At 49.6% G+C, this 16,007-nt stretch overlaps 1 protein-coding gene and 1 long non-coding RNA gene across 6 annotated transcripts in view; one reads left to right on the top strand and one right to left on the bottom strand.

Annotated features, from left to right (window-relative positions):
* LOC112969662 overlaps positions 1-3,852 on the bottom strand; it is a 7,517-nt gene extending 3,665 nt beyond the window's left edge. Inside the window, exons 1-3 of one of the 3 annotated variants that reach the window (XR_003254771.1) lie at positions 3,747-3,852; positions 3,484-3,667; positions 553-1,682 (exon numbers count right to left, since the gene is read on the bottom strand). This is a non-coding gene — a long non-coding RNA (uncharacterized LOC112969662). Of the gene's footprint in view, positions 1-552; positions 1,683-3,473; positions 3,668-3,746 lie in introns of those variants that run through there. The other 2 variants (XR_003254770.1, XR_003254769.1) reach the window with 2 other exon arrangements.
* Positions 3,853-16,007, top strand: part of CCDC9B (coiled-coil domain containing 9B) — a 47,907-nt gene continuing 35,752 nt past the window's right edge. Inside the window, exons 1-5 of one of the 3 annotated variants that reach the window (XM_026073161.1) lie at positions 3,853-4,001; positions 5,637-5,741; positions 6,582-6,644; positions 7,033-7,194; positions 15,406-15,555. In XM_026073161.1, the coding sequence (XP_025928946.1) occupies positions 3,930-4,001; positions 5,637-5,741; positions 6,582-6,644; positions 7,033-7,194; positions 15,406-15,555 (552 nt within the window). In that variant the 5' untranslated portion in view covers positions 3,853-3,929. The remainder of the gene's footprint in view (positions 4,002-5,636; positions 5,742-6,581; positions 6,645-7,032; positions 7,195-15,405; positions 15,556-16,007) is intronic. The other 2 variants (XM_026073163.1, XM_026073162.1) reach the window with 2 other exon arrangements.

The raw sequence follows: 16,007 nt of genomic DNA, 5'->3' as shown, positions 1-16,007 counted from the left end.
TCGATGGAGAAGCGGATGGTCGCGGAAGGATGCGGAAAACCCCTGCCCACGGAGGGGCTCCCGAAAAGAGACGCCCTCCCGGCCCCCGCCTGGGCTGCGCAGCCCGCGCCTGGGCCAGCGCAGAGCCGGGGGGGGGGGCGCGACAGGCCGAGACGCTGCCGTCTAACCGAGCGGCGAAAGCGGCTCGCTCGCCGTTCCTCCCCCCCGCGGCCTCCGGCTGCCCCCCGGGGGGAGGCCTCTCGCCCCGCGGCCCCGGGGCTCTGCCTCGGCGCCCGGCAGCCGCGGGGGGCTCCCCCGCCGCTCGCTGATTCACAGCCAGCGCACGTCCGCGCCGCCAGAGCCATTTATAACCCGCCTGCCCCCGTCGCCGGGACATACGGGCGCCTCGGCTCCCCGGAAGAGCTTTATTCCGGGGAGGGCACCGCGGAGCCGCTTTGCATCCCCAGCGTCGGCCTCGGCCCCGGCACGGGCGGCAGAGGAGACCCCCCCCCCCCCCGCCGCAGCTCCCCGGCGCACGGGGAAGCAGAGCGCGCCGCGGCGAATGCACATTAATGGCTTCATTAATCCAGGGGAGGAGGAGCGCTGAGTACCAGCAAAACTTTCCTTCCAGTGAGTTGTTTCCAGCCGGGAATGGTAAGACCCCCCCTCACCCCACCCTGCCGCCACTAGCGCTGCCGCGACTGTAGACAAAATGCTGACAAACGTGCGGGTCTCGCACGGAGAGGGAGGATGACCCGGCGGGTCTTTTCCGTCTTTCCTGTTTGCAAAGAGCGCAAGTGCAGTCAGCGCAGGGATTTTTTAAGTTCTTCTCGGGCAGGCGGCTCTGTCGGTCCCCGTTCAAAGGGAGGCGAGGATGAGAGGGGTGTGTTTGAGGGCACGCACCCCTTTGATCCCACCCTCAAGCAGCCCGCACCCCGGCGCTCGGCTCGGCTCCCACCTGGCCGAACCTGCCAATTTAGCGCTCGCGGAACAGCGTCTCGTCAGGTAAATGCTGAATCCGGCTTTGATCGGCCTTGCGAACCGGCCCTGGAAGCGTATCCACCCACAGAGACAAGCTAGGCACCTGCTGTGCACCCGGCTGGTGGATGGCAAGGGAAAAGCAGGTTTCATTCTCCCGCAGACCTGAACAAAATCTCATTGTCCAGCAGGAGAATTTGGGGAGGTGCTTTAAATGTCCGTATCCTTCCACCTGAATGCGAAGGTATTCCTCTAGCCCTGCAGCAGGGCCCTCGGCAAGGGTTGTTACAGCAGGACTGATAAAATATCCCTCCGTTGACTGGTGGCCGGTCGTGACGTGAATGAAGATGCGCTTATGCAGGATGCGAGGTCTGTTTTAGCAAACCGGTTCTGCTGCCTTTCCCGTCTCTGCTTTCTGATAGCGTCCACCTCTTTCACCTCAATGGCGTCACATTTTCCACCTTTTCCCCTTTCTCCAAAGAACATGATATAGGCAGACTTCTCCCTCTGTCCACAGCCCCATTCTCTGAGCAAAGGTCCACAGGGGGCCAGAGATGGGCCCGATCAGAGCTGAAATGTGGTTAGCTCTGTTTTTCATGCGAGGCCATTGCGAGGAATACCTAGCATTGCAGGGCGACGCGGTGATTCAGCAGCTGGATCTCATCCCTTGAAGGCTAGGCCATGCACCCAACACATGATTTGCAGGCCTGGTTCCCGGGAGCCACCTGCACTTTTGGAAGAGCGGTGCTGCTAATCCCTGGCTGAATTCCCCTAGTATTTTTTTTTTGCGTTGCTCTAGGCACCCAGGAGCCCAGGCTGCTGATGCTGGCCTGTTGCGCTAGGTGCTCCGTAAATACAGAACAAAACCGCAGCCTGGCTCCTACCAAAGAGCCAGCGGATCAAATGCACCTATGTTCTTACTTGGCGTCTACCTCCCAGCTAGCTGAAAACCTTCCGGTATTATCAGTGCCTACAAAGCGGTAAATCTTGGAGTTTATTTAAAATCCTGCTCTTTCAAATGGGCAGGATATTTCTGTGCACTTCCCACCCCAGGAAAAAATTAACAGCTCCACTGCATGAGACACGAGACATCAAGGGTCAGGTTCACAGCACCTGAGTTTGTCGTATGGGCATGCTATAGACCCCTATGTCTTCAGGAGCCCCTGTAAGTCACTGGATRAAGTGAACAAACAGCTGGGAACATGGACCAGGATCAAAGGCTTTCCCTTCCCTGGGCTGCAGCATCGGGCTCCTGTGTGGTTTTACTCCCTTTGCCTTCAAGCCTCGGCTTTCTCACAGTACGTTTGCTCAGCTTGAGGAGGACTGTGTTTGTCGGCACTTAAAAAAAGCAAAAGCATCCCCTGCAAAACCCCACTTGAATGTGACACAGTATGCAGTGGCGGGGGAGATGCTTTAGGGGGGCACGGGGCCTTGCTCTGGGTTGAGGTGCCTGGAGCAGGGTCTGATGGTGGCCTGGGTGGCTATGGCAGGCCCTGGGCAAGCGTGAGGCCAAGAGGGCTCTTGGGATCAACATCTGGGCAGGCCCCTGTGCTCTGCAGGAACGGTGCGAGTCCCCAGGAGGGTGTCGCCCGGGGTGCCTCCAGGTCAGCGGTGGCGTCGGTGGCGCGGTGACCTCTTTGCCAGCCTTTGGGACTGCCAGCACGTCTCTCTGCCACGTGCTGGCTGTTTGCGCTTCACGGGCACGCAACCGTGAGAGTCGCCCATGGGAGCAACAGCTAACACTAGCGAGATGTGTGATGGTTTTGTTACATTTGCTCCTCGGTTGCTCCAGACCTTCCCTACACTGTGGGCAATAAGCATCCCATATAGCAACCTAGTGTGGGTGCGATGCTTGTACGGCAGATTTTCTGCGCAGAACCAAATGGCAAAGCAGGCAAGCTGGGGACAGCCTGGGGGGGGGGTTCAGAGTTGCAGTGGCAGCAAAATAGATATCCAGGCATGCAGCGCATGCCCATGGACCTCGTGTTGTCTTTCCTCCCCTCCCCAGCCTTGCTTTGTCTTACCCAGATCTCAGCGGGAGCAGAGAAGGGGGAATATGAGATCTCTGCAGCATGCAGATGCCATGCTGATAAGGAGCACAAAAACACTATTTAAAAATAAACCTGTAGCACCTAGGAGATCTCAGCCTGGCCACCTTGCTCTTCATGCAAACAGCAAGCAGAGTCTAGACAATACAAGTCAACGTGCTACAGTGAGTTGATACCCATCAGCATTCATTTTCTCTAGACGCAGCTGTCACTAGAATTTTAAAAAAATCAGGTTCATTATCCTCTGTGGTTACCAAGGTGTTCTCTGAATATAAATGGAGGGCGCTGCATATGCCTGAGAACACCTGAAGCAACAGTAGGGAGGGGTGTCACCTACTTCTTGCGGCTAAAAAGTATGTTAATTCTGGAGCCTACTGATGGCCAACAGAGTTGACCGCCATTTTTTCRCTGAAATTACCTCAGTGCTGAACAAAAACTGTAAAAACAGGTCAGTTCTGTGAGGAAGAATTCAACTTACAAGAGTCAGCATCCTTTTTATGGAGGTCCAGGGGGAGAAATCGTAGGGAAAGACTCTTCACTTTTCCCCCCTACCCAGCTGGTCTGAGCAGAAGGAGCAGGCTTGTGTCTTGTTGGTGGTAGACCATGACTGAGAAAAGCTTTCCTCCTTCCATTCCCAGGATGCCGCTGTGGACGATGCTGTACTAAGGAAGAAAGAGCAGAAAGATGTTGAACTTGATAAGAAAATCCTGGCTTTGCGGAAAAAGAATGAAGCGCTCATACGAAGGTATCAGGTAAGCCTGCCTGGTTCTCGTCTTCCTCGGCCCTGTTTTGGAGTCCTCACAGCTCACAGTGTGAAGAAACTGGTCAGTGGTGTAGGAGTGCCTTCGCTAGATAACATTATCACGTGGGAAAATGTTTGGAGTAGGTGGGCAGAGCTCTATCCTTGTCTACAGCTGCTGAGTCATGCTGGAAACCGGGCGTACTGACGCTTGCCTTCCTGCTGCAGCGTTTCCTCTCGCTCGACCATCTTCCCCTGTATGTATCACACCATTTCTCCACCCCCCATGTAGGGCTTTCCCACCTCTTCACCTCCTATTTCCCATCTCCCCTGGCTTCTTCCCCATCTCTGCTTTCTGGGGCCTCATGCTTATTCTCACAGATGCAGGTCCTCACAGTAGGAGGTTACATCCCCAAGACATCTGCCGGCCCGATCTTGCCCGTGAGGGACACTCACCCTTCCCAGGGCAACAGCATGGGCTGAGGCTCTTCCCTGGCTCATCCCAGTGTTTCTGTGGAGCACAGAGGGATCCAAAAGGGATTCCAGGGAAAAAGAACAACAAAGGCAAGTCAGGGCTTTAGCAGCCCCTCGCTTACTTCAGCCTTGCCCTCTGAGTTAGAAAGAAGCACCCCAGCTACACTTTTTTTTTTGTGGGCCTGGATTAATCTGCTTTAGCCAAGCAAGTCTACCTAAAGGCCTGCAGGAGATGCTGGCCTGGCTTGTATGGGCTAGTTTGGGAAACATTATGGTAACCTGGAGCTCTCTGGGGGCTCATCTGCCCTTCTTCATGAGTGTCTGCACAAGGCAGCACAGAGTGCTCAGTAGGACAACCGGAAGGTAATCCTGGCAGAAGGTCCCCCTTGACCTGTCTGCGATATTCTCCTATACGTGCCCGAGACCACTTGGCTTTGGGGGCTGTCTGATGTTTGCCCGCTGGGCAGGCAGTCTGGAGTTCAGCAAAGAGCCACGCTGAAAACCCAGAGCACACTTTGTGCTTTGGATCCAGAGCTGAAAGACTGAGGGGCCCTCTGTGCTGGGTCTTGCTCAGAAGACATTTCCTATGATACCTAAACAGCCATGTTGAACCTTACCTTTTCTGGTGGCTGCAAAAAAATTGGTGCCTGATGGAAAGCTATGGGAAGGATTGAACACCACAGGCAGTCAGGGGAGAGGAACTCCTACCCTCATATCAAATGCTAACCACCCGCCACCACCGCTTGGCTTCTAGAAGAAGCTGCCTAGTAGATATGCAAGTCCCAGCCACCTTTCCTTAGCCAGTGATGGTGCCCCAGCCCTGTACCAGCAACAGGGACCGTAGCTTTCATGCATGGCCATCCCTTTCTGCAGGCCTGGTGTGTCTCCCAGCCTCTCCACATGCCCCATCCGAATCTTTCCCAAACCTTAAATCCATCATACTCCCTGCCTCTCAGGAAAGGACCCCCATACTCTTTGCTTACTTCCCATTGCGTATGCTGAGACAACAGCACCCCGAGTCAACAGGAGATGTGCTAAGATGCCTGTGATGGAGGGATGAGTGAGGCAGGTCACAGCTGCCTGGAAACACAACCTCTTCCGGGGCATAGTGACAGAACATAAGTCATTGTGCCGTCTTTCAGACATGGAGATGGCTCCATGCATTCTCCAGGACAAATCCTAAGCAGGAACGTGGACAATGTCTGTAGATAGCCAAGTACTGGTGAGCACTGGTGAGCTCCAAAGTCCACTGGTTTGTGTTTTGGTGGCTTCTACTGTTGGCTCTGGTGCGCGTGTGTGTCCATACCTGGGTGCCTGAAGAGTTCAAGGGCTGCCTCTTCCCGAGACGGCTGAATTTAAACCCAGTCCCTTCAGCCCTTTGCTCCTAGGATCTGATGGTAAGGACATTTCTGTTTCAGGAAATAGAGGAGGACAAAAAACGAGCTGAGCAGGAAGGAATGGCTGTGACCTCCAGAAGACCCAAGCAAGATGGGCTCACTATTACCATCACCAAGGCTCACAACGTAAGTGCTGCCTCCCCTTCACCACCAGTCACCTCTCACTTGAGTTCTACTCCAGCAAGTTCAAAACGGCATCTCTGGTGGAGATAGCTCCCACAGCAAAGCCCCTTCCTGCATTGGACATAGCTCCCAAACCCTCCCAGAAGGATGTAAAAGCTCTGCAGAGATGTGTGCCCAAACTGATGTTAGCTGATCCACACAAACAAATTTCCAGCCATGCCCAAGCACACAGTATGAACAGGCAGGTAAATGAATGTGTGAACAGGCCCACGTGGCCCTGGATGGGCCCCAGGTGCAAACGTCACTGCAAATAGGTAGGCAGAATGCATCAGGTATATCTTTGCCGTTGGAGGCATCAAGAATGCCTTTGGTGGGCCTGTAGGCCAGGCAAAGTCATGGTCTCCTTAGGCTCTGTGAATGAGCAGAGCAAGTAGCCCTTGGTCTCTTTGGGGATTCCCACAACTGGGACAAATGCTGCAAGTCCCGGCCGACTGAGGATCCCTTCCTAACTGCACGGAAGAAGGGAATTAATCAGATCTGTGTCTGACCAGCCTCCCCGTTCATGCACAGCAGGATCAGAGAGGAGGGGATTCACACCCCGTCCACCCCTCCTGACAGCGTGGGGCCTGCTAAATCGCCAGAACCAGTCCTGCTTTAACTCCTGGGTGAAGCCCCAGGCCGGAGTGAGCGCAGCGCTGGCTGGACCAGCTCCCCTTTCTTCCACGCAGAGTCGGCACTACTGGCTGTTAGACCCAAGCTAGCGCATTGCCCACTCCTCAGCCATGCACTGGCCCTTGCTTTTCTCCAGAGGTGCATTGTTGCACACATTTTTCTCTCGTACAGGACCTGAAAGATGCAATTACCCAGACTGAACACTATGGACAAGATAGCCCAGCCCTCTCGATGGTGAGCACGACCCTCAGGAGCCATCTCCTTGGCTTCCCAGGCAATCTCCACCAGGATTTAGGCTTCCCCATGTTAACTCAGAGTGCTGCAAAAAGAGATGATGCTGACATTTGTTTCCCCAGACCCTGACATTTTAGCCTGAAATGTCAGATTTGTAAGTGCAAAGGATTTTCCAGACCCACTGTAACTGTGGGTTTCACTGCTGAGCAGACAAAGGGCCCCTTGTTCTGCAGGAACATCAGGGCACCGCGTCATGCGCAGAAAGCTTCCTCAAGGCCAGGCCTGCCCTTTCCCTAGCTGCCCTCCCCTGCTCACGCTCAGGGGTGTTTGGGGAAGGGAAACGAGCCAAGGGGCCCGTATTTGCTAACGCGAGGGCTTCGTTTTCCAGGACAAAAGGGTGGTGAGYGAGAAATGGGGGAGCCCCTGTCCTACAAGCCCTGGGTTTGACGTTGGCAGTGAGGAAGAGGAGGAAGAGGAAGCAGACCATATGTTCACATTCAGGATGGGCAAGAGGATGCAGCTGGCTGTTACCATGGACAACAAAGCCAAGGTGAGTATCTGCTAAGGAATCGTCCCCTTCCCGCTCTGTTTCTCTCTGGTTTCGTGATCCTTCAGTGTATCCCCAGGCTCCACCTCGGGTTGCATTTTCCTTTCTACATCTCATTCATARGAATCAGCCCCTGGGCCTTGCTACACCTCCCAGCGGCTCCATCCAGCCACGTGGAGCCAGTTCCCTTTCTGTAAGATCAGTCACCTCATTGTGCCCTCAGACCACCAGTGGGTTTATAAAACTACATCTCTGAGCCTGGGAAGGGGAAGGAAATAAGTAGGAGCTCAGGCAGATTTAGCTGCATTATTCCCCAGCTATTCCCAGAGAGGCAGTTATGGTTGGCTTGTAAAAACAGCGTYATTTCTCCCTGGTGAGGCACCAGAATTGCTCTATTCCAGAAAGTCCAAAGGACAAAATAAAGACTTGAGTGGCATGGATATCTGCTGCAGTGGACAATGGGTTGGGCAGCAAATGCCAGAGCAGACCCATTATATTCAGGCTTAATTAAAAAAAAAAAGGTAAGAAATGGCAGAAGTAATTGAAAAAGCTACTTCTTCATGTCTTAAATCCCAGAACATCCCTACCAGGGAACTACCCTTAACCCTCATGGAGTCTGTGCATCTAGCTGTAAGGAGCAAAGAGTCCTAATGGCAGTGCCTACATGTTAGGAGTTATTTTGCCATTTAATCTGAATGCGTGAGGCAATAGTAGCTGTTTATTGATTAACGCTAGTAAGACACCAGTTAGACAACTGGAGGTGCAACACGGAGGGGAGCACAGCCCCCTTGGGCTGACGGTGCCAATGCGAAGGAGACAGAAAGCTGGAAATGGTGGCAGCAAATCAAGCTCCCCCGGGACCCCTATTAGCTCTGGCGCAGCAACACACTTGGCCCACAAAATCAGAGCAGCTTTTTCTGGATGTAGGTCCAAGCCAAAGACATTTCCCAGGCTGATGAAGTGAAACCCCACCTTTACCGCTCCCCTGGTGCTTTGGGGTAGGAGTGCTGAAAACCTTGGCTGTGAGCGAAAGGCAGAGAGCCATTGCTCACTCTGAGGCAGCCTGGAAATACTTTTCTGATTTTGTACCTCAAATACCCTTTCACGCCTGTTTCTCCCTGACCTAGTTACCCTTTTTTTTTTCCTGCGAAGAAATAGGCCACAATCACTGCACCATTATACAGCCATTAAATGTTACCTTGAAGCAAGTGAATCATTTAGGAAATAAAGCACCTTTCAGAATTATTTTTCAAGAGAAAGGGACTGAGGCTTCTCATTTCCTTCATTCCAGCTATACTACCAGTAGCGCAAACACCCCCCGTCAAAAGAAATCACATTCCAGCACCGTCAAGCCACCTCCTGATATGAAAGAAAAAAACCACCACTTTTCTTAGAATAGCAAGTACCTAGCTAGAAACCTACCCATCCTCATTTCATTTATCAAGGAAATCTTTGCAGTTCCCCTCACAAGCTTCTCATGGCCGCATAGCTCTGCATGGTGGACTTATACTTGAAGCAATTACGTTTGCAGCCCAAGTGACTCTCACAGGCAGGCTGGGTACCCTGGAGCCCTTTCCCTAATCTATAGCTGAGAATTCAAGTCCTATGTGGGGACTTGCATTAGCACCAAGCCCTAGCAGCTACATCACATTGTAAATATAGTACTTTAAATGGATGAGCAGGGAGAGCATGTGATTCTAATGAGTGAGAAGGAAAAAGACAGTAGGATTTGGGGCAAAACTGTGTTTGTACAAGCTTATTGGCTGCTACTGCCCTGTTAAAGCATCCCCTGGGCTGCTGAAGACAAAAGAGAGGGTGGATAATTTGCTTCAGCCTCCTAGTGAGCAAGGAGTCCCTGGAGAGACTTGCTCAGTGACACTGGGATGACTAAAGAGGCCTATTTCACATGTCATAGCACCGTACCTCTTACGGCCGTTGCTAGGTTCAAGCAGCAGAGTAGCTGGGCTGGGCAGAAAACCATGTGCATTCAAATCTAACTATCGCAAAACACTGTAAAGGGAGAAGCCCCAGAGGAAAAGCAGCTGGACAGTTGCCTAAGCTGGCCACATGTTCAGGGTTTTACTTCTGTTCCCTGCGTTTTGGGTTTTTTTTTCAGTTTGACACTCCTTCTCAGATGGGCATTTTTCACACTTCATCTGCAACCTGGGCCATGCCTCAGAAATAAGCCAGGCAAGGCTCAATTTACAGCTTCTGACTGAGCTGCTGCACAGGAAGCAACGTGGTTTTGTCTGACTGCGGCGAGGTAGCTAGTGTTGGGGGCCTCCAATCTCATGAGGTGAAGGCAAGGCAAGGCCGGGTGGAGGGGAAGAGGGGGCTCTGCGAGGTGCTGCCTGCCATTTGAGCCAGGCTCTCTGCCCTTGGCTCTGCATGGGGGATCTTCCCACCTGACATCCCTCGCTTTTGGAGCCAGCCCACCACAGGCCAGGCTTTCCCAAAGTGGGATGAGTGAGCTAGGAAATTGATGATATTCTTAAAATATTATAGGAGCAAAAGAAGATCTGTGTCGGCAGATTAAGCAGAACGTGCCTTCAGGTGACTCATCTTAGCCAAAAGCAATATGGAGAGGGAGCGGGAGAGGGTATTTCCTAGGAAATCTGGTGGTCTCCCCATCCTGTATCTGCCTAGTTATCACAACTCTACTAAATAGGTATTTCCTGGATCAGTCTTTCAGTCTTCCCTGCCATCTGCCCAATAAACTGCAGGGTTTAATTGCTTTGCCAATAAGCTCAGGCTTCCTACTGGGGCTTTTAACATCTAATGGCCCTAGATATGTGCTGCCGCCCTGTAAATCCAGTAATGCACTTTGGGGCTTTAATCCTCTTCATGGCAGTTGTATATGAAGTCCTCCACCCTGGTTTTCAGGCATCTTTGACTTTCTGCAGGGAGCAGCTTTGCTGGCACTTGCACTCAGAGCCTATGTTTTTCCTTGGGAAGGACTTTCTCAGATAGTAAGCAATGAAGCCATCTTCCAAATATATGCTCCCAGCACTGGGCCTCCCTGGCAAGAGTCATTTGTGGTGACGTTATTTGTCTAAAAGTCACTGCCTAAACACAGGCTGGTGAAGAGCTCTAGGGAGCAGCTATTGACTTAAGCTAGAATTAATATTTGGTGTAGAAGTTATGGATTAATGGCTTGCTATTACCCTGCTAAGCCATCACTGGATTTACTTTCTTAATAATAAAAAAGATTGGCAAAGATGCCAACCACCTTATATTGGTGCTTTGTTTAGGGCAGGGCAGCCCAACTCTGCAGTTCATTAATTAACGTCGTCAGTACAGCCTAGGATTATTATGCGTGCCTGCCCAGGGTTTAAAGGAGCCAAACTGCATTACCTTGAATATCCCAGGAAATTCAGGACTACCCCGGAGCAAAGACGTTTCCTGGGAATAATAACCATTGAAGAACAAAGGTGAGGCACAGCTTCAGCACCAAAGTAACTACCAGGCTCCGGTGATTTAGTGGTTCCCAAATAGAGTCAGCCTGTATTTTCAGCCTCTGAATCATTCAAGAAACAGAGCAGGGACACAGGACAGTAAGTAGTTAAGAGCCTACTCTGCAAGGCTTAACATGTCCAGCTGCCTTCAGAGGATGTCAGCAGTTCTCAGCTCTTCCCAAAATATATTACAGTCATGCAGGACCAGCCCTGTACAGAGGGTCGAACTTGAGAGAGTCATCCCTGTGGTTCCCAAGAGCTTTGCTCTGATGGTGGGAGAATATTATCCTTTGTGGGGACTGTTTGCATGATGAAGAGCTGCTGGATTCCCTCGCCATAACTGGCAACGCAAATGAGACCAGAGAATTGCCTTGTGGCCACAGACATTGCCCACTGAACCCAAAGGGGACGCAGGAGAGATTTGCATCTTAGAAATATCCAGCCCAGTGCCGTGGTCTGAAATATGAGACCACGATAGTCTATTCAAAAGGTTAATTTTTCTCCTGCCCACGTCCATTAATTGATTTGCACTGGCATAAAGAAAAACCACATTGGTTTCTTTGACTGCAAACAGGAATCCCATGCTGGCCATTCTAATTCCAGTCTCCAATTCTGGTGAAATTTAGAAATAAAATACACGAATGGTAGAAAATAAACCGGATTTTTAAATATTTTTTAATTTTACAACATCTTGTATTCAGATTGGCCAGTAGTTCTGACTAGGGAAATGTATTACCTTTGGACATGGTATGGCTTAGTAATTCAGAAGCARGTGCCAGTTAGAAGCCAAGATCTAAGTACACTCTCCTAATCTAGTAAAGTACATAATGATGACATGGTGGTCTAAGCTAGTGGGTTTTACTCCAAAGTAGAGGCAGGCTAAGAGCTTGGGCACAGTTATAGAATCATAAAATAATTGAGGTGGGATGGGACCTCTGGAGGTTGTCTAGTCCAACCCCTCAGCTCAAAGCAGGACTGAATTCAAAGGGCAGTGTTGAGTCAAGTTCTGAAAAATCTCCAGTGATGGAGATTTCACAGCTTTTCTCAGCACCTGTTTTTAAGTGTTTGACTACCCTCATTGTGTCATACTCTCCCTTGTGGCAACTTGTGTCCATTACCTCTTGGCCTTTTGCAGTGCACCTCTGAGAAGAATCAAGCTCTGTCTTCTTCATAACCCCCCTTTAGATGGAGAAAGGCTGCAATTAGGTCCTCTCTTAGCCTTCTCTTTGCCAGATTTAACAAATGCAACCTCTCCTCATGCATCCTGTGTTCCAGCCGCCTGACTGTCTTGGTGGCCCTCCACTAGACTCCTCCCAATTTGTCAATACCTTTCTCGTATTGGGGTGGAGGGGAACTGAACACAATATTTCAAATACAGCCCAAAGAGAGGGGGAAAAATTAACTTTCATCAACCTGCCAGCTACCCTCATGCTAATGCAGCCAAGTGAGTGATTAGCCTTCATCTCTTCTAAGATGCAGTGCTTACACATGTTGAAATTGTTGACTATCAGACTCCCAAAATACTTTTCTGCAGAGCTGCTTCCAAGTGAGTCGGTCCTCTGCCCATACTGATGCATGGGGCTCTTTTGCCCCAGGTGCAGGACTTAGTATTTGTTTTTGTTGAACTTCCTCTGCCTTGTCAAGGTCCCTCTGAATGGCAGGACCACCCCTCCAGCCACTCCACTCAGCTTGGTGTCACCAGTGAACTTGATGAAGGCGTAATCTGTCCTATCACCCTGGTCAGTGATGAAGATGTTAGGCAGTAGATAGGGAGTGGCCTCAAAGCAATGTTGGCCAGCATCCTCAGCAGCCTTGGATGCAGCCTGGCTAGTCCCATCTCCTTACTTCATTTAAATGGTCCCTAACTCAATCTTTCCATATTGTGAGAGAGTGAAGCATTACCCAGACTCTGCCTCTAGGTCAGGGACTTGGAAGGTAGAAAGCAGACCTTTCCAATAAAAGGCCAAGGCAAAGAAAGCATAGAGTACCTCAATCTTTTCCATGCCCTTTGTCACTAGGTTGCCCACCTCATTCAGCAGCAGGCCAACATCTTTCCTGGTTTGCCTTTTGCTGCTGACGTACCTATAAAAGTCCTTCTTGCTGGTCTTCACACCTCTCACCAGTTTCAACTCCAGCTGAGCTCTGGCTTTCCTAACTCCATCCCTGCATACCCAGGTGATGCTTCTATGTTCTTCCTTGGTAGCCTGTCCGTTTCCACCACCCATACAATCCCTTTTTGCATTTGAGTTCAGCCAGGAGCTCCCTGCTTGGCCAAGCTGGCCTCCTTCCATGCCTGCTCATTTTCTTGCATAGCAATAAGAACTGTTCTTGTGCTTGGAGGGGGTATCCACAAAGATCAATGAGGTCCCTGAGCTCCTTTGCCTTTCAAGAAGGTTTTCTGTGGGATTCTGTCTGCTAGCTCCCTGAACAAGCCAAAATATGCTCTCCTGAGCAGCAGTCCCTAGTCTGCTGTTTGTCTTCCTCACTGCTCTCAGGATCCTAAAATCCACTGGCTCCTGGTCACTGCAGCCAAGGCTGCCATCAACCTTCACATCTTCAACCAGTTCTTACTTTAATTTAGTAATCAGGCAGTGACTTATTAAGCTGCAGTAATGCAACCACTTTTGATTTTGTGACCACAGTGAGATGTATAGTTAAAGACAGTATAGTATGCCCTATTAATGTATGGAAGGTAAAGGCTGAATTTGATAGCTACAATTTCAGAGCAGTTTAGATTCAGAACTAACTTAAAACTTTTTGGCTATGCCCCAGCTCTAATAAAATTATGTCCTTCTCAAGATAGATAGGTAGACTAAGACCTTTAAAACAGCTCACAGAGTTTATTGGTATGGGAACTTCTCCAGGACATATATCCTGTCTGCAGATAAAAGTGAAGCTAAATATCTGGCTGTAGTAGAAGTCAGGTTTACTTCTTATTAAGGTGATTTCTTATTCTCTTGACTATCAGCTTTTACTCTCTCAGTAAAAGGATCTTGATGTCTCTGGGAATGGCTCACAGAAGCTGTCTGCTCAGTCCACGGCAGCAGTCAAAGTAGGAGGCTGCATTGACACAAACAGAAAGAAAAACACAGAAAGTACTAGAATGGCATTAATCAGGTTGGCAGCAAATCCTTACTTTGAATGCAACATGTGGCTTCACTTATTTCAAGAACAGCAGAAATAGCAAAGGTCCTACTAAGGGCAACAAAACTTATTAGAAGCTACAGCTGGAACCTGAAACCAGAGCTCTACATACCCGAGGGAATTTATAAAAAAATTCCCACCATGTCCACACAGCTCTGGATGCCAGAACCAATGGCAGTGCAGGGACCCACTGCTCCTCTTGCATGCATTGCAGTAACTCAAGAACAACCTCTGCTGAGACAGCGAAATTATACAGATGTGAAACCAGAATAAACAAGAGACTGTAGGTCTGGTGCTGGAAATACTCCACTACCTCCTAAAACATTTATCATGTGTTAGGAAGCTYGATAACTGGATGAGCAATAAAAAAAAGTCTTGCTGACGGAGGCTGTCTATGCTAAGGCTCCCTCCGTGCTAACATCTGCACTTCTGGCAGAGCCAAATGAAGATGAGGCTGATGGAAGACATCTTGATATCATATGTCATGGCAAATTCACTGATGCTTGCAAGACTTCCACACAAATCTGAGTTCAGTGTGGGGTGTTTGTTTTTGAAACCAAATTCGTAGCTATGAAGAGTTCCCTATTTTCACTGAAGCTTACTTTGAGATTTTGAGCTCCTTTGCAATCAAAACTCTGATACGTGTGGAAGTCCAGGGAGAAAAACAGAAGAAAGTGTACAATCCTCTAGAAAGGGAAACTTCTGAGATTTGCTCATCCCTGATAAAGATGAGCTGAGGAGTCATACAGATGAAGAGAAAAGAAAAAGATCAGAGTAAAGACCGAGATGACTTATGAAGTCTCTCATTTCCCTGTAAGGCAAGAACAAAAAGGCTCATGATAGAGCTGAAAGATGATACTTTTAAATGAGAAAAAGTAAGTATTTTTGTACAAAAGATGTACTCATTTTGTGGAACTGACGGCTGAGGGCACTGGCAGGAGCTCAGCCAGCTACAAAGTAATTAGCAAAATAAGAACCAGATGTAAATGGATGCAGTAAAGACATGAACTGGTACAGACAGCTGGAAATAATATCTGACAGTGGTAAACTGCCCTTGTTCAAGGAGTTTATATATCAGCTTTCTAAACTGTTCTACTGCTGAATAAATCATTCCAGAAATATGACGCACAATGATTATGAAGACTGTAAATTATCAAGTGTTAATACACTGCAGGGTGGAAAATGGTTTGTGTGCAAGGCCTTTCCCTTCTCTTTGACCCACTAGATTTATGCTCCAATGTAGCCTTACCTTTTATTGGGACACATTGGTTGGTGAGAGCACACTGTCATATTTGTGTCAAAAGGCACAAATGCAAGGTAGCTCACTTACTTACACAAAAGAAAAATGTCTATCAGTTCTCATGCTGCAAAGCATCTGAACAGGGGAAATCCCCCACTACCTACTAGTATGCACTCAGTTAAATTTGTTTATGTAACTTTGTATTAACCTTAAACTATCTAGGGTGGCAGCTTTACCAGCCCAGAAGCCTGACTATCTGGCCAATATTTTTGTTCTGCTGGTCCAAAATCCTTTGCAATTTGCTGGCCACTGTCCTAGGGAGGGCATTGCATAGGGCTAGCAGAGCTGTCGTTAAGCTCATCCTGTCCTTTCCAGGGCAAGCGGATAGTCAGTGAGAAACGCACTGAGTGCTTCACTGGTCCAGGCAGGGTGCCAGAGCTGAGCGAAGAAGAGACGAATCACTTGGTGGCTTTCCGCCGGGGGAGACGGATGCAGATCGCCATCACCATGGATAACAAGGAAAAAGTAAGTGCACTGCAAATGGCTGAATTGCAAAGTGCCAGCAGCATGTACTAGTTTTGCTGGCATGGGAAGGGCCATGGGGACAGATTAGGAGCTAGCACAACAACAGGGCATTGGAAGAGAATATTTATTAATAGCGTGGGACCTGTCATCCTAAAACTCTGGCTTCCATCACTCTGAAAGAGAAAAGGCTACAATCCCCTTTCCCTTTGCTGTGATCCTAGCTATAGCTAGCAGCCTCTTAAACGTACTGTGCCCCTAAGAAGTATCAGATGCTATTGTGGTGAGATTGGTGAACTGGCACTGGTGTTGTGGGATATGTGGCACGAATCTCACAGATGTCTCCTACCACCTTCTCTTTGGGCCATACAGTCGATTGTGGGCCAGGAGCCCTGTCCTCAAGACACACTGCACAACTTACAAGTTAACAGAGCAAAGCAAAGTCTGCTTCTAAA

The sequence above is a fragment of the Apteryx rowi genome, unplaced genomic scaffold (genome assembly GCF_003343035.1).
Source record: "Apteryx rowi isolate R43461 unplaced genomic scaffold, aptRow1 scaffold_363, whole genome shotgun sequence".
NCBI classification, from domain to species: Eukaryota; Metazoa; Chordata; class Aves; order Apterygiformes; family Apterygidae; genus Apteryx; species Apteryx rowi.
Note: the sequence above shows the minus strand (reverse complement) of the source record. Positions and strands in the feature narration are given on the sequence as shown.